Source organism: Stigmatopora nigra, chromosome 16 (genome assembly GCF_051989575.1).
Source record: "Stigmatopora nigra isolate UIUO_SnigA chromosome 16, RoL_Snig_1.1, whole genome shotgun sequence".
NCBI classification, from domain to species: domain Eukaryota; kingdom Metazoa; phylum Chordata; class Actinopteri; order Syngnathiformes; family Syngnathidae; genus Stigmatopora; species Stigmatopora nigra.
In genome coordinates, this window is record NC_135523.1 from 3,954,829 (window position 1) to 3,981,757 (window position 26,929).

Below are 26,929 nucleotides of genomic sequence, written 5' to 3' on the forward strand. Positions count from 1 at the left end.
CACATCTTGTTTTTCCTTTTTTTTTGTTCTTTTATTAGACAGCGCAATTTCACAAACAGCAGTTAGCTTGAAAAAAATACATTCAAATGTGCATCTGAACACACGTAAACACTGCAGGAACAGAAGGAGGAGTCTTTTTTGTCGTTCTTTCTTCCAATCAGCATTTTGTTATCCTTTAATTCAAATGTACAAACCGGAAAATCAACTATACACACAAACCTCAGTCACTTGAACACTGTAACGACTATCTTCAGTCAGAGAATGAGCTCTGAAAAGGCCTTTTTCCATGTATCAGGCCTTGAAACACTCTCAGGACTGCCCCCGTTTGTTGAAATACTTTATCATTAGCTTAGCGCACCTTGAAGACACATCCTGCCACAGGACAAACCAAACATATATTAGAGTCGATAAAGGACCACAGACGACGCAGACTTCACCCACGCACGTTGACACTACGACACGACACGTTTCTGTACAAAGTGGCAAGACCAAAAGATGCTTCTGTGCAGGTTAGAATTCACTCCCATCGACGAGCACCGTTTAATATCCCTCCGCCAGGTAAACACTGAAAAGGTGAGGGTGCTGGAGGGGGGCACGATGTGAAACACTGCTCCAAATCATCCAAGTGCAAAAAAAAATTAAAACAAATAAAATAAAAAAAACAAGAGTCAATCAACACAACACTGATTATGGCATTACTGGCGTCACAGACGAAGCGCCACGACACAGAACAGGCAACATTACAAAGTTTGCGTTTGCCTTTAACGCCAACGGAGCAGCACCCGGGAACATGAGGCGGTTTTACAGGATTCAGTGACTGCGGCACTAAAAACAAAACAAAACCTTGAATCCTCAAATTCACCAAATCACAAGAGGTCCTTCCGCAAAGAAAACGGCATCTGGAAAAGGGGAAGGCCCTCCCTGCCCTGCGAAATTCAATTCATCATCATAACTGTTAAGTGCAATGCCTCGTCTTGCTCGTGTCAACGGGTCCTGCCAATGAGTAAGTTGGGTTTCCGTTGCCAGGTCCACAGCAACACTGAATTCAGTCAAAAAAATAACACAAAAAGAGCCAAGAGGTCTGCGGCCCTTTTGTCTACCTGCCAAAGATGCTTTCATACTCCAGTAGAATGAGCTCCACTATCTGGTTCTGGTAGACCATGTGGACCGCGATATTTCCAGTCTCCGTCTCGGGCCGTAGGAGCGTGGGTCCGAAAACGATGGCCACGCTTTGTGTGGTCATGCGGTTGGCTTCGCCGTGGTCTATTACCCTGCATTGGGGGAAGGAGAAGTCGCATTATAAATGACTTTAGGTGAGGGTTTCATTCACCTACGGATTCAGCTTGAGGGTTTTCATCGACAAAAACAAGATTACAAGCACTCCTACGGTCTCCAAACACGTCTCCGAAGCTCAAGATTGAGCACGGAGACAAGCCACGGAACACGGCTGACGCTCTGGGCTAGAGGAGTGCAATAATAGCGGTTTTAAATAGCTGCTACATCCTTCCGCGCAGATGCACAAAAACAATAACATATTTATGGAGGAGCGAAAATAAGATCAAATCCACCCGCTTTGATAGAACGTAGTCCTCCATACACTGAATGTCACGCTGTAAATTTTGCTACTTCGTGGCTACTAAATTACAGAAAATGCGGGGCCATATAAATGCAAATGGAAAAAGCGAGGCAAATGTCACTGAGAACATATGATGCCAATGTTGGTTCGGGAAGGGGTGGAAAAAAACAAAACAGTTTATGTGCCACCTATTTCACATTGCAGGTAATACAATCAAATAAGCTATTGTTAACTTGAAACTAACTCGTTAAGATTTAATTTAATCGATATTATCCTTTTTTCTCCCAGTCAAGATGAGATATGCTTGATGCAAATAAACTTGCACTGCTAGTGGAGTAAAATGGTTCAAGTTAAAAACTAGGATTAGATTTGTTATCTTTTTAGGCAGATAGATTCAACTTCTGTTGTTATATGATACACTTTTTCATAATAAGTTTACATTTTTGCCTTCTGGCAACAGAGAATATCCTTCTGGTTTGCCAGGAATTATTTAAAGTTGGATGTATTCATTGGTTTGAAGACCCCAAGAGATAAATGAATAGCAATAATAACCATAATGACAATAATAACAATAATAATAAAGTACTGTGGAAATTTTCTCATTGCAAGTTAATATCATTAGTGCTATTTAATACTTCGAGATAGTTTTTAATTCTATACATTAGATAAGGTAAGTAAAGCGTACACATAGATTTAAGGTTAAAAAAAAATAATGTGAGTATCGTACCTGCGCAGGTGTTGGAAAAGGACTTGCATTGTGTCGTGGTTAGGTTTTGGCAACTTCTTGATCAAGTCTTTAATAGAGTTTACTCTTTGCTTGTAGTCAGAACATTCTGAAAGCAGAAAGAAAAGCAGCTTGTGAGGAAATTCTCAGGGACATGGCACCATCTCTTGGCCACATTGGAGACTAACTCACTGCAGGTTGAGTTTGATTATCATGTTACTCACTAATAGCATTGACAAAGTCGTTGAAGGATCCGTAAGTAAATAAAGGTTCTGGTAGTTCCCGAAAGAACATTTTGAGTGCTCCTGTTGTGACGTGGATGTCCTCCCATTTGCTGTCATCGAGTTCCACCTTCTCATCTGAGTATAACATTTTGGACAAAGTCAAAGGCAGAATACAGAAGACAATTGAGCTAACCTAAATGTGTAACTCAAGATCCCTCACCTAGTTCTAAATGTTCACCCATAGTAAACAAAACTTGCAAAAAAATGACTTTTAATAAATCATTTCTAGCAATTTCAATATAATTGAATATTTTTCATGACATTATTGCTGTTTAGTTCATATCTTCCAATCAAAAAGCACTCCATGCAAACGTGAAATAGTTGCGCCATCTGCTGGTCCAAAAACTACAACAGCATTGGCAAATGATCCAGTATTTCTATGCCATAAGGCATGATTGGAATCGAAATAATCTAATTGTTAAACCATTAAAACAACCTAATAAACATAATCGAGCCATAAAAAAAGTCTAAACTAATTAAATACCAACTGTCTGCCCAGTCTACAGTACAATTGATGACCAATTTAGGAGCAATTTTATCCTACCGTGGTTTACAGCAAAGCGTAGCTTCTGTATCACCGCCAGGTTCCCGCTGACTCGATAAAGGCCATCAATACTGAGACCTGTGGTAAAAAAGACATGATTTGTGAGTATAATACTTTCTCCTAAATGTCCAATAGGCCATCATGTAAAAAAATATTTCAAAAAACAAGAACCGTAATCATACCTGTGCTCTCTACATGGTCAATACACATTTTCACAAATTTGGGCACCGAAGTATTTTCTCGCTGGCATAGACTACTCAGACTGCAGCCAAAAACTTGATCTGAAAAATGGGCAGAAACAGACATTTGGGGTCTAAAAGTGGAACAAGGTTTCTTTAATGTGTCTGTTCTTTCTGCACTGCTTCAAATCTGGCTACCTTTGATATAGCCTTTATCTCTGACTGCTTGATAGGTGGGACGACGCGTCAGGAATTTCTTCAGCTTCAGCCGAGTTTTTTTCTGGTCTGATGAATCCATGCTGATAGAATTCTTCATCACAACTAAAAAATGAGAAAAGGCAGTCAGACTCTATTGGATTGAAGACTACAGAGGAACAGAATAATATTACGTGTTGGCTTTACCTCTGTTCTTCTTAGAGTCTCGCTGATCTTTCTCTTTGTCCTGTTTCTCAGCTCCAGGAGAGTCAGGCATATCTTCTTCGATGGCTTCATCCGATTCCCACGCCTGCACATGATATCAAATTTGACTGTTAAAGTGATTAGACAGTTTAAACAAATTTAAGAGCGTGACTTAAGTCCCCTCACATGTGTGTTAATGGTCTCAGTCAGGGCCCGGTACCAGTCGTTGATGACACTGTCAATCTCTGACTGGATCAGAAGTTCGCTACCATGACGCGTCTTCAGCTAAAAAACAACAACAACAAAAACATAAAAATGGGATGTTATGAAGTTTTAAGTACAATTTAAGAATATTGGAATTTTGGTTGGACTTTTAGGATAAACCTAATTGAACCTTTTAACCTTTTCCAGTGAATGCATGATGACAATTTATTTTCAAGAACAAGTAAAAGTATCTAAACAGTTATATTATGATGTATATTTAACATTTTCATTTGGAAATCAAATATCCTTTAAATTAATGTGATTGGGTATATCAATGGTGTCTTTAACCATACCTCAATGACATGCTTCTTGCTGGACTTGTCTTTGGATGCCCAATCCACAGAACCACCACGCAAGTCAACGGTAAACTCTGGCTTGGATTGGTTGCTGCCAAACTTCTGAAACGCATTGACGCATCGTCAGTGACAATTTTCATAGATGGCTTTATAATTGAATAATTGTGTTGGCAAAATTACAAAAAAATCTAGACAAGCAAGGGTTTAGGATACACAAAAAGGTTAAGAGTATAGTCAAAATATGTTAGTACTGTATATAATATTTAGAGATTAGAGCAGGCAAATCAACGTTAGTACCAGTAATGTTATTCTGTCAATGTTTCATTCGCATAAAAATATTCATTTTTGGGAAAATACTACATTCATGGGATTTGGGGCTTGTTTATACCAAGACTAGTTGGAAATCTCCACAATTTTTGAAAACTATTTTAACCCTACCTGACACAATACAAGCTACAACCATAATATTTTACAAACCAGAGTAAGCCAATTATAGTAGTACTATGTATGTTTGCTTAAAAAAAAATTGGTATAATTTGTACAATCACACTACTAATTTGAGCTCTCTGTATTAATCATAAAAGTTAATCATAAAAGTGAACCATTAGCACACAACGAAACACACAGTAGTCTGTAAGTTAGCCAAAGCAGCCGTGATGCAAAGTAGAACGGGCAGCATTTAAGTTTACATAAGAGACAGCAGGACGGGGCTTGACTGTTTGCTTCCAGTTGCTAAGAAGACTGAGGAGCAGCTCAGGGATGGAGCCATTGCGGTAAAAAGACTTCAGAAAGTAGGAGAGGAGAGAGCAATGAACAGGCAATATTCTCTGTACATGTGGCGGTGAAGACTAGGTAGCGGAAGCTTGGCAAAAAATATGATGGACATTAATACGCACCCAGCTCGTGCTTCCGCCTTGACTTTTTGCAAAAAGGAGGGAATAACCCTGCAACACCGTCCATGAGGATGCCCAGTTTTTCCTGTAGGCCAAAATTAGAAAAATAGGTTAAAGATTTAAAGGAAACGCCTTCAGGTAGGTGGTTAAAACTTCCTACCTGACTTTTTTCCCATTTTCTGTGATTTTGGTGACATTGAGGACACCACACTTCTCTGATGGCTGCAGAGGGTGACATAACTCAGATTTAGAACCCTAATAGAAAAAGTACTACCCAAGAAAATAACCGGATTGAGTGACATCTGACATGAACATGGTCGAAATATTGTTATTTTTTGCTGGTACTAGAGCTGAAAAGTCTCAGTGGGATTCTGATGAACAAATTTGTCTGAAATCTGAAATAATTTTACAACAAAAGAAAAATAAAGGTAAAATAGACTTAGGTAGATATACTCAATGGTGTGCGTTAGTATTGGTAGATATTGCAGTGTATATTCTGACATTATCAATCTTGTTCTTGTATCAGTATTGCAGCTAGACATAAATAATTAGGGTAAACCTGAATATTAATGAGTAGTGTATATTTTATGAGCACATTTTTTGTTGGAGGTCGTATTGAAGATGTTAGAAAAAGACTGAATGTGGTGCAGTTAGCTAAGGATGGTGACAACATGCAAGATGAGAGAAAAATAAATGAAAAAATGCCAAAAAATAAAGTATCGGATTAAATGAGAGAAATGATACATTCATGTTTTTGATGCAAGTAGAATGATTATGATAGTGAGTGCATTGCAGTGCAAGCTGGGGTACTAACAGTTGAGGGGTGCTTAGGAGATGATGGACAGGAGTCAGAGTCAGGAGAGCTCTGCTTGGGCGCCGGAGCACACTCCTAACAACAAGAGGCAAGACATGAAGATTTTTTCTACACTAAGAACCATGAAGACGGACGGTTAAGTCAGGTTAGTAAGAAGGAAAATGGATTGAAAACATGTAGAAGAATTAGAATATTGGGTTGCATTTTACAAAGAGAAAACAATTTGTCCATTTTGCTGCATGGAGTTAATAGTGAAGCAATGCCTCAATGAATTTTTGGTCATTTCTTTGGATCATAAAACAGCCAGTACGATAATCAATTTCATTCAATTTAATATTAAAACCAGTTAGACTTTCCAAATTGTACCCTTAAGGGACAGTAAAATTAAAAATGAGTGTCTGGTAAGATTAAAAACCAAAGTTATTTTTCAGTTTTCAGATTATTTGACATTGTAGCTACTAAATTACCTGTGAATTTAATTCCGATTTATAAGAGAAAATACAGCCTTACCTTATCGTTGAGGTCAAGAACATATGTGCTGTGTCTCCACTTGGTGAGTATTATGGGATCCGGCTGCTTCCTCTCCAGACTTCGACTTTTAGGGACCTCACCAGATGGCGGGGAAATGTTGTACTGCGGGAAGAGAGGATCAGACCATAGACTAAAGGTTTAACTCCACAATACAATCGATCAACACACTGCAATATCGCCTATACCTCTCCTTTAGCATTTCTAAATGTTCCCATGTCTGAATTGCAGTGGCATTATAAAAGAATGGAGCAGCCCATTGTGATCTGCTCTTAAGCCACCTGATTAGTCGTACTAGCGTGTGCCATTAATAGTCCTCCAGGAGGAGTTCAATTACAAAAAGGGACTCCTGTGAGCCTGCCAGAGGCTCATCCACTTACATAAACAGGACTCAGATGGCACGCCAATGGGACAAGTTATATTAAAGGCGATGTCATTTGAGTTGAACTTGTAGGTGCATGGTGAAATATAACCAGTGCAGTATTATAGTAATGATAATAAGAAAGTAACACTACCTTGGGTAATTCCCATTCCGACCTGGATCCGTCAGCATTGTAGTAGTAGGGCCTGCCTTGCTCATCAACATGCTTAATCCACTACAATGAGAACCACAGTCAGTAAGGACATTACTATGTTGTCAATTTTCAAAGGAAAACCTGATTGCTGCATTTTCAATGAGTTTAAGATGACTACAGTATTTTACCTTCTCTTGTGTATATTCAGAGACATAAAGCGTGTGTCCATGTTCATCAAGCTCCTCAGACCAGCCTCTAGGTGGCGACCCATACTGGCTGTCAGATTGGCTTGAATGGGTGCTGTGGCAGTTGTCCTCAGATGAAAGCAGCTGTTTAGAAAAACGGGATGAAATCAAAATGAAGAGGATGATTGTATTAGGTATAGTGTATCAGATCCTTACAGAAAGTACATTTACAGCAGACTAATAGTTTCGAAATACAAAAATACTAAAAATGTCACATCATTCTTTTAAAGAACTCTTTATCTAGCGTTGTCCTTTCTTACCTCACTTTCTGATGGGCCTTGGCTTTCTCCTCGGAAGCTGCTGGTGCTGCCGCTAGTGTCCCGTGTGCGTGGAGGTTTCCATGTACGCTCCCCCGTGGCTCGGTTATAGTAGAAATGCCTGCCACTCAGGTCTTTGTGGGTCTCCCAGTCTCCATGGATATGTAGCGGTGAACCAGAAGGGACAGGCGGCAGGTTGGATTGAGAGATCTTGAGCTCCTGCAGGTTGGTGTAAACCGGTGAGTCTGACCTGCCTTGACCCGTAGGCGATGTCGTCTGGAGATAAATACAAGAATAAGAAGGAAATGTTTTACTTTCATTGTGACTGTACAAGTACGACAAAATGCCTTTCAAGGTAAAGCGCAACCAGACAGTTATGACATCACATAATACCGTATTTTCACGACTATAAGGCGCACTTAAAAGTCTTAAATTTTCTCCAAAATAGACAGGGCGCCTTATAATCCAGTGTTCTTTATATATGAAAAAAAATAAAATGTGTCATTCATTGAGGGTGCGCCTTATAATGGGGTGTGCCTTATAGTTGTGAAAATACGGTTGATTGAGGGGATACAGGGCTGGCTGCCTGCTGAATCACCATTACAGGTGCTACAGAAACAGCGGGTAAAATGTCCTTCCAACTTCAAAATTAACGCCCTAAAATTACTGTTTTATGTTGCATACGCATGGTTTATAGGGCTTTTATCATGAATCGGACCAACGTCTTTCCGAGATCATCATTGTGCCCTCATGCTTGACTCGCTACCGAAAGTGTACCCTAGGGAGGAAATAATATTGAAGATATTTCATGACCTAAAAATAAATTACCTCATGGCAATGATAACCCACCTTAAAGAGGAAAGACAACCAACCCTTCGAAGCAACAAAGTGCAACCATAAAAATGTCAAGCTAACAAATGGTGCCCACTGCTGTAAAAATAAAATAGAGACTAGGAAATTTCACTGACGACAGAACTTCCTTTAGTGCTGTGCCATTGAGCCCTGCTTTATATTCTTGTGTTGTAAACCTGAGCCAATTTCCAAAAATAAGCACAATCTTTAAATTGCCGTATTCATTTTTTTTCTTGCGCAGATCACCTTGTATCCAGAGCTCCTCACAAATACTTCATCATCATCCCCACTGGCCTTCCTGTAACCTTTAAATGCACGCTGCATAGTGATGAGCGGAAGGCTGCCAAATGGGACAGGAAGCACACTGACCCTTGTCTTCACCTCTCACCAATGCACACGAGCGTCTGTCACTGTGTGAGGCATAAAATGAAAGGAGCGACAAGATGGGCTCTCTCTCTTAAGTGCACACTGCAGTGGCACAACAGGAAATAGTGCTGAAATATTCTGATCCTTTTTTGAGAGATTAGGTTACCCTTTTTGGGTGTTAACAACCATATTTGGTAACGCCAGCAGTTAGTTGGAATAGGCTCCAAGATCACCGATAAGTGGCCCAGATGAAGAATTAATACAAAAACCTGTTAAAAATCCACAAGTCACTGTTTAAATTAAGACAAATCAATTTCTCTTTGTAATTTGCCTAGTCTACTTTAAGACTGCATGCTAATTAATTTAAATATAATGTGATTGCTTCAGTCTAGTCTTGTTTGAGCCAAATGAGCCAACAAACAGTCCTATGATGGATACTCCAGGTCTGTGACAAGACATTTCATGTGGAAAGGGAGTGGAGAGTTATATCTGGGAGGTAGATGGAGTCGGATTCAGGGCAGCAGTGATGAGAGAGCAATGTGTGCTTTATCAAATAAAGAAGAGCTTCATAGCAGTATAGTAGGATATTTGGAAGGCATCAGTTGACGACTGGCAAGCAAGTGGATACCCTGCGTGTGTGTGGTTATTGCCAGGAAGACGTTTGTGTAGTTATTGGTACGTAGGGACAAATTATTGCTTTCTTTATGCGTTCACTCCCAGCTTCATGTCCCACCGTGGCGGTATAGTAAATGAAGTAGACCTGAGCCTTGCACTGAGTTGTAAATTCAACCATAAATTACATGAGTGAAGAGGAACAGGTCAAGGTAAGGGCAGTGGGGATGGTGTTTGTAGTACTACTACACGTCCGCTTGGTGACTCACGTGAGCTGAGGTTAAAAGGACTCTTGGGGAGTAGGAGGGTGTGTGTCTCCAAGCAGCAATTGTGACCATGGTAAAGCAAGTGGGAGGGGGGCGGACTGCTATATATGCACACATGGCAAAGCACTCTGCTGCATCACCGTGCACTCTTTGAGACACGTGGTGCTTGTGCAGTATTTTGCACAAGAGCCCAAACTCTGTTAATTCACCTTGCTGCAGCATTTTCTAGGTTGTGCTATTCTCCTGTCGGTGTTAGCTGTGAGGTGGATTGATTGCCTCTGATTAAAAACATCTTGCTGCTAGCTCTGACTACAAATCAGTCAAACAAAGAGGAGCTTCTGCATGCACATTACAGACCATTTGTATGTCTTCAGTAGGGAAAGATTTATATACAATTACAGGGAGTCAATGATGTTTTGGGGTGGCGGAGGGTGAATTGGCAGGTGCTCACATCACGGCTGCATCAGTTCCGCATGACGAATCGAACAAATAGGGAGAGAGCTTATGAGATTTTAGCGTGTCACTTCAAATACTTCATGGTGTTTCGTGTAGACGCATATCAGAATCACAGACAAAGAGAGCATGCCTGCGTGCAAGTGATTTTAAATTCTGCTTTAGTGTTCTCTAGCCTTGCCAGCGTTTGTGAATAGCTTGGGGAAACGGCAACGTGCAGCCCTGCACCCACATCTCCCTGGAAACATTGCGAGACAAGCACCTTGTTCCAACCATGCTGGTGCCAAATGAGGGGAAAATAGTCGATGACTGTTAGCTATGTGTCAGATGGAACTGCACTGAAACCTTGGCAGATGCTGGTGCCAAATGAGAGAAGATAGTCGGTGACTGTTAGCTATGTTTCAGGTGGAACTGCACTGAAACCTTGGCAGTTTTAATCCTACATCACATCCAGTGTTCAGTGAAGGCACATAAGAACCTGGTGGAGTTCGGTGAAGGCGGATATGAACTTGGTAGGGTTCGGTAGCTCCAACAAGGTTAAGAACCCCTGCGATAGAGTACAAGAAAAAGTCTTTGGTTAAATTATTTTACATTAGCAAACCTCATCGACACACAAGAGTCCAAATGGGAATTCTGGCCTTATATTTCATGAAACACATCGATGAGAAAAATGTGAGGACGTTATTGGAATTCAGGCAGCTGTTCATTTTCACGATCTGGAATTAGCGATATAAAATATGACCACAGCCGAAACATTAAATCACTCTTTGGTGTCTGCTGAATGTTTTCTGTTTTTGTTTCCAGATGGTGCCAAGATGAGTGTCATAGTTCAGAGCATGTGTTCATCTCTCCTCTAACTATGTTGCATAATGTGATTGTGTAATTGAATTAGATGAGAAACTGGTTAAAGGAAGAGTGGTGGCGCTGGCTGGAAGAGTGAAATGCTACTTGTGGGCTTTGTGGCTATGGAGATACTCAGTCGGCAAAGGTTATTCCCTGCGAGTGTTTGAAGATAGGCTTCGGGTCTAAAGGGGAGCGGAGAGGGCACGCCCCCCAGCAAGGCGGTACATCAATCCACTTGTCTCCCTTTGTTCTTTTGTCCAAAGTTGTCCCTTGTATTCCACACGACTCTTCAGCAATGCCTTTTGTACACTATATCCTCTTGACCAACAAAATGTGCCTTTTTTTTTTACACAGAAGTAATCCAATATTATATATCGGATATATTTTAAATGGATATTACTTGCTGCCATTTTCCTCAGACAACGCCCAGCTGCCCCCTCTTTTCACACTCTCCTACTGCTCAAGGAAGTATGATGATGTCGGTGATGGTCGTGCCCATATGACCAGATTAACCTACATTTCCATTTCAATGAACATCAGTCAGACCACATTCGCCCACTCCCCCATCACCACATTTGTGGCATTTTACAAGCAAACCCCCTTGGAGCCAGAATGCTGCCTTGGAAAGAGACTATTTAACAGTGTCACCATTACCAGTCATGCCAATGTTGAAGAGAAACATGCAATTTATATTGAAATATGGACCTTATTCTATCTAAAACGCCAAGCATATGCCAGTGAAGAAAAACGTGACAAGGACATAAGATAAAATTGTCAAATGTGAGTCAGCATCTTTTCAGTCCGACTCAACAGGATGACAAGCGCCAATTTCATTTCACAGATCAGAGCATTTGACAACGCACACAACTTGACTGTTATGTGCGCAATTAACCTTTTGGCTCTGCGCTGATAACATTAAAATGTCAGTCAACACACAGTTGAGCGAAATAATCGCTGATGCTTTAGTTGCTTGGATACTACAGACAAAGCACCTTCAAGTCTGTAGAGAACACACCTAGAATTCAACAAACAAGACATATGTAAACCTCCAAATACGATTCAGAACAGTACTTCCATTGTCACCTCCTACCGGTATACATATGTCCCCCTTGGAATGAGAATGGGGAATTGTTTTTGAGGGCGGAAGAAGCCTGCAGCCATATTATGTGCAAATGGGCATGTCGTTGTTGGTCAGGGGGCACAAGATTCTTGCACTGAAACAGAGTGATCTGCAGTATGAAAATGAGAAAACACTCAATTTATCTGGGACAAGATGTTCACGGTTATTTCAGAAGCACCCAATGGATCAAAGATTCTAGCTTCTATTTGGGGCTAAGCTTGAGTTGGAGCGGAAAATCAAACGCCAGTGAGCCAGATTCTAAGTGACACCTTCTCTTGAGTACCGATGCTCTTTTTTCTATCATATGAAGACATTCCTTACACATTTATGAAAACTTGGGTGTAAATGAGCAGCAAATGAGTGTCCCAGGGAGCTATACATCCATACAATTAGTGATTCTTGAAGACATCTGTAAGCATGAATGTCACTCGTGCAACTTGGTCTCTTTAGAAAAAGTTTGACAACAAATCATGTATTAACTTAACTAATATGTGGGTGACTCAATGTAAAAAAGACTACATTCATAAACATATTCACAAAAACAAAGCTATTTCCTCTCTACAGATCTTTTATGCTGAAGATGAAAACAGAAGGAGAACACTGCTAGCACACTTTTTATTATGTGGGTCCTCCCACTCATCCTCTAATATGTGCCATCTTTAAAGCTGTGTAGTCACAAAATACCTTCTGTTCTCCAAACAGTGAGGAAAAATAGCCAGCTAGACAGGATGGGGTCAGGATAAAAGCAGGACTGAAATCTGTTTCTTACACTACTTCGCAAAAGAGGGTTGATTGGAGAGTTGGAAATCACTGACAGTTTTAGCTGCCATTTTTGTAATATAGGGCATGGGGGAAATAATTCTGTGTTCAGAATGGCCGTGTTCTGTCGCTCATGTGATGCCATTGGTCTTGTTATAAATGGACTTTTCTGTGTCATAAAATGTGTCATAAGAACAACTACATTTTCAGTGATGTTTAGTTTTAAATCAACTCTTCTTTTCTGGCTAGAATTGTGAAGCGGATGCAGACTTAGCTGCAGTCTACAGTAGACATCCGAGATTTTAAGCCTCCAGTTAATGACTAATCCTGACCTAAAGCCTAGAGCGTGATTGGTTTGAGCCAATTACACAAGGGTACCCTCCCTATTTGCTGATTGGCTGGCTTGAGACAGGATGGGGGTTAATGAAACTGGATGTTTTTACAGTAAATCTCACACCCAATTGACCAATTAACAGAAGAATGATGCTATAATGAAATATTGATTGGTTATATAGTTACAACACAGTGTCCATTAATGTTATTTGTTACCCTCCATGGTGTACACCATATAGAGGACAATCAAAATTATGTGATGTTATAAGGGATTTTATGCATTGTAAATTGGAGGAGTCTCTAAGCCCTGATGAGTCACTGTCTGCCCAAAGACATTCTGGCTTAGTTTTTTGATGACGTGACGCCAGCAGAGACAATGTACTCTATATAAACTTGTCCATAAAGCCTGACAATAAAATGAGGTGATTTGTGCTCAGAAACAGACAGGGACACAAGCGCTCTTGGTACAGAATAAAACAATGCTATGTCATTCATTTAAATTGGCATTAACCAGGCACTGTTCAAGCAAAATGAACAGTGTTTCAATTTTGGTTTTACTGGCACTACATTTTATGGGTAAAAAGGGGGATTGATGGAAATGTTTAGGAATGCAGTAAAAAAGTTAGGAAAGACAGTACTGGAGTACAAAATCACAGTTGGAAACCATAAATACTGCATTTCCCATGTGGAAACAAGGGATGGGCAGCATTACTGTAAATAATTCAGAGGTAGTAAGGGTATAACGCCTGTCTGCCCTTTCTTGGTTTACTATTCCCTCCAGAATGTCAACAAGAAGACGTGCCTAGTAGAATTGTCTACAACCCCCATCTGTTTTCAAATAAGCTTTCAATTAAGGCCCCTATAATACGCAAGCACTTGCCTAGACATGAATGCCCACAGACATCCCCAAAGGACTGTCACAACACAATAGTCAGCACTGTTTGGTGACAGTCCTTTCTTATTCATCAAGACAGCATCCATGTGCATTTTCCCTTAAGTCAATTTAAGGGTAAATTCTCAGCGCAAACCATATCAGCGAGGGAGTCCTTTGAAAGACACCACCACAAACAGCTGTCACCACCTAAGATGTCAATATTAAATGTACGTATGTACAATTAGTTACATGTTTCCTTTCTAGCCATATTATCTTGGCGACTTAATAGAACAGGAAAATGTAAGAGCTTTTGAATAACAGTGATTTTAGGGGTGGTTTTATTAAAAACTTGTTAGAGAGGCTGTCATCAAAGTGAATTATTAATTATTTTAAAAGGATGAAAATCTAAAAAACTGATAAGAACAACACATAGATGCTCAAGTGAACTTTACAGGCATGAAACTGTAACAAGACCAACAGACACCTGTTCTACTTTTAACACGGTCAAGCAGCCTAAGCCTTATTGAACATTCACTAAGCACAGTATCTCCTTGGACAATTTATACTAGAATGCTTTATACTTACAATGTAGTGCGGGCTTCGGAGGTAGGAAAACATGCTATAAAAAAGAATTATGGCCACAATTATATAAAACTGGTAGAAGCCTTTACTGCTCTCGCTGTAGTGAGAATGTTGTCCAACAGACTAGAAGAGTCGACAGTGGCTGATTAAAGGATCTGAAGAGATCTATTTCCGACCATGGTGTTTAAATGGGAACACTCATTAGGACACTAACCTGACTACCTGACACACACAGAGAAACACGACAAAGAGGGGTAAGTATAAAAGAGAAAGCTGTTAAAGGAGATAGGGAGGATTGCTTGACAGGTGGCCATTCTCAGAGTTCACGCAAAAGGCCAAAATAGGTCGGAGTCTGTGACCTGGGAGCGACAATGTCTATGGTTCACACGCCCCTTTTTCACTCCCAACTGACATTTACACAGCATTACACTATTAAAGGGGTCGCTGCAAATTAATTTAATTTGCCTAGACACTAAATATCAAGTAGACACTATCAGCATTCATAAAATACATACATTAATTACAGTGATTATTATTTATAGCAGGTAATACTACAGGTATCTAGAGGTGATGCAATAAATACTAATATAGAAGTCGTGATGCAAATCATTATATAGCATCCACTTTGTGTCAAGATGGGTTTGAATCATACATTCATATATGCATGAATGTGTCTGCCTAATATCCAACTTATGTAATGCTCCAAAGTGTATTAATACCCATCTTGAGTATGGTGACCCACATAGATGCTGAATGGGGTGCCCTGGATGGAAGTTTTATTGGCATAAATCCACAACCCTACTTCACACTGGAAGTGCTGTGGAGTCTTTTAACCAGTCGGGAAGCAAAGCTGGTTACCATTTGGTACATTTGCAAGAAATGTGATGGAGTGTCTGCATGGCAACACATGACCCTGAGGTGAAATATTCAGGCAATTGGCTGCTTGCCCAACTCAGACAACATGACAGTGAGCCACAAAGGAAACGAAAGCTTCCTCAGTGACAAATTCCTCCAATCAGCAGGTTGTGGTTACACATTATGAACACACATCAAGCCTTTGAACACACTTCAATTCAGGATGTGGTCCAGCTTGAGGTACAAAAAAAATCTGTCAGTGAAAATGTACAAAAACGTAATCTATACATTAGTATTTCTATTACTGGTATAATATCTTACATGTGTAGTTCCATTTTAATTTTAGCCATGTGGGGTAATAGAGTTGAGTGGACAAGGTGGATTATTTTATAGAACAACACATTTTGGCAGAGCCAGGCAGCCAGCAGGGACCCCCTACTGAGTGGGCTGACATGTTCGCAGTGTGCCGACAATGAGGAAATAGAATAGCCGCACGCAGAAAGAGAAAACCCAGTACACAGTAGGCGGTCTAGTCAATTCCTTTTGGTCTACTCACACTTCAGGCACAGCATGGGGAACCAAATAACAACACAATCAGGGTTAGCACAGATTTACATTCAAGTACAAAACCATGTGAAAACATATAGCCACTCTTTGGCATAATCATGGGACTGGCCAGATTGTGACCCACTTACATGGGTCACCTAAGCAACAAACCAAACCTTGGCATGTTTTTTTTCTCACTTTAACCAACCACAGTTCAATCCCAGCAAGCTGTTACTATAAAGCTATTGTTGAGTATGGTTCCAACCAGAGAGAGGGCCACCCTGTCATCTATACAGTTGTCAATCACGTGGTCACATTCAGAAAAGTGAACTGCATCATTAACAGACCACAGCTATTATATGCCACACTGAAACCATGACCACATATTTATACTCTGACTCAGGACGCATATTTCATCTGAACCCTTGATACAACCACACAAATCTTGTCTCTGACGATTACACAATTTCTATTACGAATATTATTTGTTTTTAAAGCTGTTCCCAAGAGGTCCGCCTTGGCCTCTAAGTGAACCAAGGTTGAAAAACAAGTCCAAAGAACCGCAATGTTTTATTTCAACAGAACTCCACTGTCCGGGATATTTAAAGGAATTACCACTACCATGACCTGTACAAAATCTTAGCATTTTTAGAGATTGTCATTTCGAATTTTCTCCCATTTCAGCAAAAACATTTTAGATATATAGTACATAGTGTGTCCTGAAATTCATCAATTGGAAAATGGCATTGAAACAATCACCATAACAATGCTTAAAAAAAATTTGGGATGAATAGAATACACTTATATAAAGAAAATATTGTTGAAACATAGTGGTGATGACATTAGTTAAAGGGGGTTTGCAGTTAGGTTTAACACGAGAATACGTTGTACACAACCCCTTAATCCAGATATGTACAAAGATTGCATTCTAGTATGTGTGTGAGGAGAGTGGGAGGTTTTGTGGGGGCCCAAGCTTGGGTTGATCTATAAGCCTCTGGCTCGTGGTGCATGGCGCTCACCAAGAGCCTATAACGCATTTTACATGGTTATTCAAATCTGGCTTGGCCTTTGTGTCATTTAATCAAGAAATGGTAATGCTTGTGTCAGTTAAAACTACAGATAAGAGTAGGACACCTGAAAAAGTACAGATTTTCATTTTCCATGACAACCCTAAAAATGAAAGTTACCTTTTCTCAGTTCATCAAACCTCCCCAATTTATTATATGCACATTTATAATTTATACTCGCATGGAAATCAAATATCACGTCACATTGTTATCCACTGTAAAGAAGCCTTCAGGGAATCAAATGGACAGAGACATTTATTACCAGGGGCATATTCATAAAGCACTAATTAGATATTAACAATATCACTCTGTCACTCACAAGGGGACTGAATAACCGCTTGGATGGATGCGCACTCGAGAAAACCGTGATCAGCCTTCCAGTATCTCTGTTTTAATCCATGTGCTATTTTGGTCAGCTTTGAGGAGACGTGCAGTGACATGTACCGTATCCCCATAAGGCAAGGCTTTACAGGAAGACCCCCTAGCGAGGAGAAAGCCTAGTTGAGTGCAATTATCTGGTCTGCCGGTATAGTGTTGTGATTGGATTTGTGCACAAATGACTCTTACGCGACAGAACTATCTAGTTGGCGACAAGCTTGAGAGCCATTAAGAGTTGAGTCATTATTTAGTAACAGCTGCTTGGTGGAAGTTTCTATGGGATAAAAACAGACCCGGATTATAGGCAGGTACTAATAACTCAATATATATTTGAAGTTAAAGCCACAAAAATCCTATACTGTGTGCATTTACGATCAGAATATTACATACCCTTGAAACCACAAGGATGCTTTGGTTTCTTTCAAAACAAGATTTGGAACAACAATCAAATTTCTGCACAGGCAAACGATAGGTAAGCAAACACAAAACAAAACACTGTGAGGAGAGATGAGCTCCACTTCTCTGGTCTTGCTGATTCAGTTCTATAAAAGTGCATTCAGAGAATTACCAGTATAAACCGGAAACAATGCACACCACAATAAAGGCTTAGTACAAGGCAGCCTTTCAGCAAAAGCCTTCATAGCCCAAACACTTGGCAAATGGCTTCCCTGTCTCGTGATATATGGCTTCCCAGACAAATAAGGTAAAGTAAGAATGCAGAAGGCTGAGTGCACAAATAACTTGACCTGTCTACTCACCCCAAAATTGGACATCAGCTGTTCAAAGGCTGTAAAACATCTAGCTTATGTAACTGAGCGTTGAGCATCCACTGTTTTGGGCATCCCTAAATTATACACAAAAACAAGACTACTGATGGGAAGCCAAAAGTGGGAAAAAATAATCTCTCCCACATTAGAAAACACAACAAAATACCTAGAACAATGTCTTTTGGATAGGAATGTGAAATAAGCAGCTGGAAAAAATAAAAATAGCACTTTCTCAAAAGAAGAACAATAATGCAATCTTACTTTTTCTGGATACATGCTTTGTCAGTCCACCAGGATATACGTATTAGTGAGTCAGGCCTAGACAGACAGTGAAAAACAGGAGAGGAACTGACTGACCCACATATAGCAATGGGTGGGAGAGGAAAGTAAGTGATGCTTTACCATCATTCGATGCCTAAATCAATAACAGGCTGGGCCACAACCACGTGGGCAAAGGTACTGGATGTGGAATAGTCTGAATACTGGATTATAAAGAGCAATCAATGACATTATTAAAAATCGGGCCAGACCCATTCTTTTTTTATGATTGGGTTTTAAAGAGTCATTATTTATCAATATAGTAGTGTTAACCAATTGGTTAAATTTGACTACAGAGGCTGGCAGTGGTCGAATAAACAGATCTATTTTTTTAACCTTATAATGCACACCTTTTAAGAGAAGTTGTCTAATCCTTAACCCTTGACACACAAGATTGTCAAGGCATGATTTGTCAACATCAGCTCTCAAGGTTCTCTTGAAGGCTGAGCCCCTCTGGGTTTACGGATCTAATCCGCTTGCTGTAACACAGAAGTACAGATCAGAATTGGCGTGAAAAAAGGTGACCAAAGACTAGGAGGTATATTTGTCCTGACTATTTTATTGCTCTTTGCCAAAATTATTTCAGAAAAGATTATGAAAAAGAATGATTCAAAGAGGAATTGGTGGGATTTTGAAAATAGGAAGCAGCAGAGACAGCTGTGTAAGAAAAGAAAAGAGACTGCAAAGGTTCCCTGACAGAGAGGAAAAAGAAATGAGTAAACAGAGTGGAAAAGTGCAATAGAAATCCAATATAGCATTATTATTATAAGACCAGGAATAAATGCAGTAGCAGCCCCATTTTATATTGGATTATAAACCCGGTGTCTCACTTATAAGAGTACAGACTTTAGTTGACTTTTTTCTTCCCTCACTGTACAGCACTTTGTGTAGGCACTAAGGCAAGAATGTCAAGTATGCACTGGAAAACAAGCTAGGGCCTCCTTTTCAGTTTTGCACGAGGAGTAAGCCTATTGGCTCAAGTGAGAGATTACACAACATTTTTGTAAATTTTACATCTTTTTTTGACTGCACTTCCTAGATGTAGACTCCCTTAATTATACATCTGCAAAAACAATGTTTTTTTGTTGTAAATACCTGCAAATACACTGCATGCTCTTGTTTCTACACAGGAGCCCAAAAACTTCCCAGGAGACCTCGGATGCTTCTGCTGTTTGTTGAAGACAAATACAGAGCATTTTGCAAGAGTTTTGTCTTAATTATCTGATTCAGACTAGCAGCAGTTAATCCTGCCACAGGTTCAAAAGGAGTGCATCCATTTTGGCATGTGCCTAGATGGACAAGCAAAAACAAAAAACAGTCTGCATTGCGGTCTATTCACTAACCCTACTAATCCAATAACACATTTCTTAATCCTTACTGTTGCACATTTCAGTCATCAAATATGTGGAATATTTACATTCAGACCTTTGCAGTGTTTTTCAACAAGTGACTGAGAATTAAGAACGAAAACGTGGTTGAAGTATAGAAGAGAAAGAGTGTGTTGTTTAGTAGTTGAATTGTGTAAGAGATTATTTTGGCAGGGAAAGAGGTCAGCCTCAAAAGGTTGCAGACCGCTCCAATCACATCGTGGAATGAGAGAGTGCATGGCTGACCACTGGCTTCATAGGGCACAGCCACAGACAAAAACTCACTTTGGACCAGCGAGTCTTCCACTTGGTGACACATCTAGCGGAAAAACATGATTTGGTCTCTAACACATTACCACATATAGAACACTATGCCCATTCATTATGTCACTGTGCTCTTCCCATACCATGAAAAGACTCCAGTGACAGTTATAGAGGTTTCAACACGTGAAAACAATAACTAAATATCAACAACTGCCATGGTGACAGGGTGCAACAAGATTCAAAATAGAAACTATAGGTTACATAAAACTAAAGAGTACAGCTGCCTCTGCTGTTGCCACTTCACTCAATCAGACTCATCAGAAATATAGCAATGAGACAGAGTTAGAAAATTAGGCTTTTCTGCAGCATGCCTCAATTCCCCGGCAACCAGCCAAAAGCGACAAATCAAGAGACTAGAAAGACACGTCAGAGGAAGAAGGGGGAATAAGTTCCACCTGCAACGGAAGATACCAACAGCACTAAACTTCACATCACATTTTTAGCCTACGCTGTCTGCCTCTTATGTGGATTTCTTGAAGGCTGCTGAGAAAAAAAAAACTTTGCACTTGGCCATGCATGTAAATTTTGGCACAAGTGTTTTGACAGGCATGAAATTCAAAAAGGTTGATGTACAACTGGCCGCAACACAATAAATATCAATGTTGGTACCCCTTGGGGGTCTTTTGAAGGACATCAATAATGACCCAGCTAACTATGTTGTGGCTAAATCATCATAGAGTGCATCCATTCTCACTTTCCTTCACTTCACGACATTGACACATACACCGCCTCTTTTACACAGTGGTCCCCACAGTCGAGGACGGGGGGCTACAGACAGATCCTCCCTCTGATATGACCTACTTTCCATTCAAGTCTCCCTCTCTTTGTTCATGGTAGAGGAGCCTTCTGCTGCCTGTGGAATAAAGAGCACAAGCAGCATAGGGGTCTACAAACAAGTGGATCCTCCCTGGATAAGCCACCTGAAAATTGGCTTACGTTGGCAGTCCTGGGCCACTTCTGCTCTTCCGCTAAGTGAGGCTAGAGTCCAGTTTCTATGGCATCTACCTTCCTCTGGTACCCTCCCAATTCACCCCAATTCAGGGTGAGGAAAAATATTCTCAAGGATACAAAACACGTGCAAATTCAGAATTGAAACAGCATCTTCCGAACAAGAAAATTGGGCTGAACTTACCTGAACTTACCTGAACTTACCTTTCAAGCAGGGTTTATTCCACCATAACATACAACACCAGAATAGAACATGAATTTGGTAATCAACTATGGATAGCAAATGGAATAATTTAATTATGCACATAAAATAACCATTAACTAAAGAGAACCCAAATTACCCAGCATAACATCAATCTATGAGACTGCCATATTTTTTCAAGAATAACGTGCAAAACTTTGTAATAAAAAACTGAAGTGTGCACATTATGCTCAAATAAATATGATAATTCACGAGGAGGTCAGTTGTGTTCAGGTCTTACCTGCATGTGTTCTGTTGAACTGCTACTAAGCTCATCGCCCGACTCGGAGTCATTGTGGAGCTTGCCGAGTCCATTTCCCGTTACGTCACATTGTGGGGATGTTTTGTCACTATCTAGACTTCTGTTGTGGTTGTTCTCCTCTTTGATTGGAGGCGAGTCAGCTCGAGTCCGTGGTAAAGTTGAATTGTTGGCAAGATGATGATTATTGTTATTGTGAAGAAGAACAAGTTCGGCCACCACCTTGCAATGATGTGGACTTCCCAAATTCTGGTTAGCATCCTTAGGCAGACCCGGTGGCGTTACACGGTCTGACGAAGGCGATGGTGTGGAGGAAGGTGAAGGACGCCCAAAGCTGGACATTTCTGGCTGTGGCCGGTTAAGGTTCTCATTTGATGTAATGCAAATATCTAGGACAGAAGGCTTGGCTTTCAAGGTGGGCTTCTGGGGAGGCAGCAGGGCCCGTCGAACTTCTCTGACATACTGGGCTGGCACATAGAAAGCCTTTGTGCCCTCATCCTTCCTTACCTGCCACCAATCCTCATTGGTTTTCTTAACTAGCATATAGCTCTCTCCCTGCCGTATAGTGATCGTCTTGTCTTTTGCCTTGTATTCATAGTCATATTCCACTTCAACGTGGACTTGTCCAGGGGCAATGGGAAGCCCATCTCTATCAGCCATGGCTGTCAGAGGGCACGTTTTTTATTTTTTTATTTTTTTGGTAAGGCCGACGACCTCAGCTGCTCAGCGATCCAAGCCTGGAGGGCTCTTCATATCTGACCAGGGAACTGCTTGGCTGTGAGAGATAAGACAGCTTAATGTCAGCAGCTGCAATTTTAATAAACATTCAGCAAGGCTGAATGCAACACGAAAAATGAAATAGACAGAATATTCTGGCAATGGTTGGTTTATCATGTGCAGTTATAGCAACAACATCCAAACAATAATATTGCGCATTAGGCAGAAAAGGGCCTCACAGTTAATGGTGATAGCTCTGGTAAGCGATACAACAGCTAAGGATATCTCGCCTTGTAATTGATCCCCTGGTTTAGGACTAAATGTGATGACAACCTGATCCTACCAACCGAACGTGCATGCAATCCGATAACTACAATGCCTATGCCAAGGAAGATTCCTACACTGACAGAATCCCGAAATAACAATTTGTTTGTGAGAAACTTCACATAATTACTCGTCAACTTAGATCTGAAAACTGAAAGATCTTTATTTTATTCAGTATTGGAGTCAGGGGACAGGCTTAAAAGGAGGTCATATTGTTCCATTTGGAAGAAAGAGTGAGCTTTTGTCTGTTAACTCATTAAATACTGGGGGCACTCCAACAGTAAGTGAGTCACTGCATCACTCAGCTCGGATTCTCCTTCCTTCTTCCCCAAAATAGCAGCCACAAGGACTGACATCTTTGATGTGTAAGCTGCAAAAAGCAGGTGCTTTTAGTGAGGCGTGAGAACATGCGGCTGAATCTATAAGGAGGGTACCACCTCATGCAGGAAAATGCGCAGACTCTGAAGCTAGAGACTGACAGTCTAACACTGAGAATAGATCTACATTGGGGAGAGCCGTCTAGGCCTTCAATCTTTCAAGACCATGAAAAACACGCACGATATTACATAACAACTCGGCTTTGAGTAGTTATACAATACATGCTTTAGCACATACATATACTCATGCCCCGATGAATAACTCTCTCAAGGAAGATCTAATGAGTTGAATGAATTGCATGTTAGGCAGAGCCTCATGTGACCTCTTGTCCTACCAAACAGAAACAAGCTCTTCAGTGTCGCATCGGTTACAACGTGATAAGGAATTGCTGTTGTTTTTCTCTTAGGATAGTCTGATTCACACTAAACAGTATCAAATTTACAGTAATATGGAAATGTCATACTGTTAGTTAGTCTGGTGATGGCTTTATCTGTTTAGATTGTATTGAATATATAGACTGCCAGCCAAGTAACCGTTTTAGTTTACTGTTGAGTGATAAAATTGTTAAACCACTGCTCAGTGTTTACCATGAATGACAACCCATACTAGCGCAATATTTAATCTTATCCCCTGAAACTGCTGTTGTCATCAATCAACTATAAAACTGACATGAACAGATAAACAGATCTCTTCAGTATTAAATCCACTATAATGCCTATTTCTTACCATTTTAGCAAAAACAAATATTAGAAATGTCTGATGAAATAATCCCTGTCAACAAATAATGTAGACCTTAGGGACGTTCAGTCGGACAGGGATTTAACTACAGTCGGAGGGGGGGGGGGGGGGGGTGTTCTTGCTGTCTTTATATTTCCTTGTAGTGCATTGTTAAGCTGATCCGCTTCCTGAGAAGTTGGAGTTTAAAAGGGACATACCGCATTATGGGAGATTTAGTCTTAATGTTGCTGCAAAAATAGTTGGGCCCAAGAGTGTGTTTCTACATAGCAACTGTGGAATGAAATAGTCAGTTATAAATCATGTGCTTATTTCCAAAAGAGTCATCAAGCACTTCTGCAATTTATTCCCTACTGTAACACTAGGGCGAAATTAAATAACTATGTCAATGCCATTGATGGGAAAAGACGTCCAACCAATTTAACTTGGAGATCTGGCAGTGATAACCAAATGGACAGCACAGCGTTTCAGAACGGAAGTTCTTTAATTTGTAGACAAACACATCTGTGTTTTATAGACAAAATGTTTATATATTTTTATTTATAATGTTGAACAAATTATCTCTGTTAATTTTGGGGGTATTTGTGCTTGCTGGAAGTCTCTGGCTACAGTTATTATTAAATCTATTCTGTTTTTAGTCTGCCATATGTGTTTAAAATTTTACGACCATCAAGCGCGGGAGTTCGTTTTTTAACGAGTCCGTTTTTCTGGAAGTAACGGAGCTTGAATTTAGCACTTATTACCACTTCTGGGTGTAATATGATGGACTCCCATATCATAATAGAGTCAGAATGTAAAGAACACTTAATATGTTGAACAATATTTTCCTATAACGTCTCCTTATGTTCCAGATTTTCATCCAAATGGAACATATACTCCAAGATAAACATGGGTTCCACTTGAATCGACCAGTATAGAAATAAAACTCAACTGGTTATTGTCGATCCAAACACTTGTGGCATGCATGTGGAGAATGTCGTGGTTCTTGGAGCGTGAAGCTGACAAAATCAGGTCTGCATCAACATTGTGTCACGGTTGTTGGCGTGCAAACGAGAGAAAATCCGGTCTACATCAACAGTGGGATCACAACCTATGCCTTTGTCTGCTCACATCTGCAGCTCGGGCACTGTGGCAGCATAAACACACATGGGTTTGCTTGGACAGCCTTTTGTCCCTGTAGTTCATTCAAAACAGATGTGGCTTAGCCCTGAACAGCATCCATTCCAACATGTGCTTCCTACAGTGGAGTATCTGAATTGCAGCCAAACTAGGTTGATGTTGGACAGATTTTTAAGAGAAGAATTGAAAGAGGAAAACAAGTATCTTGGGTGTCAACATGGGAGGGAGTGGGTGGCAGGAGAATGGCTAGGGCGCATGGTGGGGATGATGAGGGGGGCACACAGCTTGGGGTGGGGAGCAGGGTCGCTTCCAGTCCGACAACAGACAACAGCAATACGGAACAAAGAAGTTTAATCCATGTGATTTGGTCAACAAAGCGCACCGAGTCAACATCCCCGGGGGCGAAGGCGGCTGCCCTAAAGTGGGCAAAAGAGACACAACACATCGAATAGGAAATCGCCTCAAAACTAGGCACGTGCCACCCACCCTGACGCTTTCCACGGGGATGTTGCTTAGGATTTTCATTTTAAACCTTTAATTTAGCAGACGCTTATCGGGATCGTGACCTACCGTGACTTCAAGCGTGGAAAAAAAAAGCCCTGCAGGTTCAGCGTGATAACGAAGCATACAACCTGCAACAACGTGCATCCAAAGTCACTCAAGGGACGAGCAAATAGCCCCAAATCTGGGACAAAAATGTCCCCCAACTGAAATTGACCTATACTGACCTTAAAAATATCAAACGATGTCTTTATTTGTTTGTTTGACACGTCAATGAGGAGGAAGTTTTCCCTTCAAATGGACAGTTCCGATTAGTCCGCGGTGTATCTCCAGGTTTTTCGCTCTGTTCACAATCCCCCGCCTCACTTGCAAGTTAACAAGTGTGATGTAGCAACAAAGCCATGTCCGGTTATAACTTTCACAGTAATTTTACATCACTGTTTATAAAACACCGCTAAAATGTAAAAATAATATTAAAATAAATGAAAATCATGTGCCCCAGAATGTAAACATCCATATTCAATATTTAGTCATTATATTTTGCGTAAAAGTGCGTTACAAGTTCAGTAAGCCGAGCCAGTAGCGCATATTATGAGTTTATTTTGAAGGCAATTTTACCTGAATTCCGAAATGAGCTCTTGTGTTGTCGTTGTTTTTTTGACGCTGTCTATATGCTGTAGTCTCCATCAGTTCTTTATTCCAGTCTGCACCTTTCCAGTATTTTCTCGGTTGTTTTCTGCTTGTTTTTTTTCTCCACTCACAGTCATCACAATTGTTACTGACATGTTACTGTCTATGTGTCACATTTGCATGAATGTTAATTTAACCACGATCCAATTAAACTTCCTTTTAAAATATTCCAATTTCCATATCAGAATTATTGAAACCATTTCACCATTACATCTGTCAATAGGATGAAAAAGGGTGTGTTTCAAATCCAAGTAGAATAATCATAAATGATTCAGTAGCCAGATCTGGTAACACAACAATCATGGAAAACAGTCTGACTATTTAAAACAGTGATATTGAATTCAGCCAATTGAATAACATTTATACCAAAAATAATATTCAGCAGAGAAGAATGCACCAACACAGAAAACCTTGTATAATTTCAGTTTTTTTGTTTCACACCCAACAATCGTTTTTGTGCAAGAGCACGCCCTTTCGGTGAAAGACAGTAATTGACTATAATTACTGTATGTATACTGACATTACTGTACTATACAGCCTAAGTTTTATATTCTGAAGATTTTCAATCTTAGTCTCCATATTTTTGGTGTTTCATTTTAAATTTTAACTTCTCAAATGAGCAAAAAAGTGTTAATAATGTTCTCTTTGACAGGATTGGATATATAATATCTTAAATATGATCCAGAGTCCACAAATTTTGATGAATATTTTCAAAGTTTTTGTATGAACAATGGTGGTAAACCTAAAGCAGAAATAAACAGTTTTTTTCCCATTAATTATACTAATATGGTTGTAGAAATGTATTTGGACCTCCATT

The 26,929-nt window shown here is 40.2% G+C and overlaps 1 protein-coding gene across 6 annotated transcripts; it reads right to left on the reverse strand.

Annotated features, from left to right (window-relative positions):
• Positions 1-25,795, reverse strand: arhgap12b (Rho GTPase activating protein 12b). Of its 6 annotated transcripts, XM_077735812.1 has the most exons (20): positions 25,650-25,794; positions 25,492-25,553; positions 21,631-22,423; positions 7,522-7,794; positions 7,205-7,345; positions 7,017-7,097; positions 6,484-6,606; positions 5,974-6,048; positions 5,320-5,381; positions 5,163-5,244; positions 4,956-5,048; positions 4,264-4,368; positions 3,893-3,991; positions 3,710-3,812; positions 3,506-3,628; positions 3,311-3,409; positions 3,129-3,206; positions 2,525-2,659; positions 2,304-2,409; positions 1-1,271 (listed from the first exon to the last, which is right to left on the reverse strand). In XM_077735812.1, the coding sequence occupies exons 3-20, from the start codon at positions 22,306-22,308 to the stop codon at positions 1,097-1,099; spliced, it is 2,631 nt and encodes an 876-aa protein (XP_077591938.1). In that variant the 5' UTR covers positions 22,309-22,423; positions 25,492-25,553; positions 25,650-25,794; the 3' UTR covers positions 1-1,096. The 6 variants fall into 6 exon arrangements, with proteins under 6 accessions (XP_077591938.1, XP_077591939.1, XP_077591940.1 ...); XM_077735813.1 differs by lacking the exon at positions 25,492-25,553 and having other exon boundaries at positions 25,650-25,795; XM_077735814.1 differs by lacking the exon at positions 5,974-6,048.
• Positions 25,796-26,929: the final 1,134 nt, after the last annotated feature.

Excerpts from the sequence above, each read along its gene's own strand:
- arhgap12b (XM_077735813.1), bottom strand. The coding sequence starts at position 22,308 with ATGGCTGATAGAGATGGGCTTCCCATTGCCCCTGGACAAGTCCACGTT. Across the intron at positions 5,049-5,162 it reads AAGGCGGAAGCACGAGCTGG|TCTTTTTACCGCAATGGCTC; the intron begins GTGCGTATTAAT and ends TACTTTCTGAAG. Across the intron at positions 3,629-3,709 it reads AGACTCTAAGAAGAACAGAG|TTGTGATGAAGAATTCTATC; the intron begins GTAAAGCCAACA and ends CTCATTTTTTAG.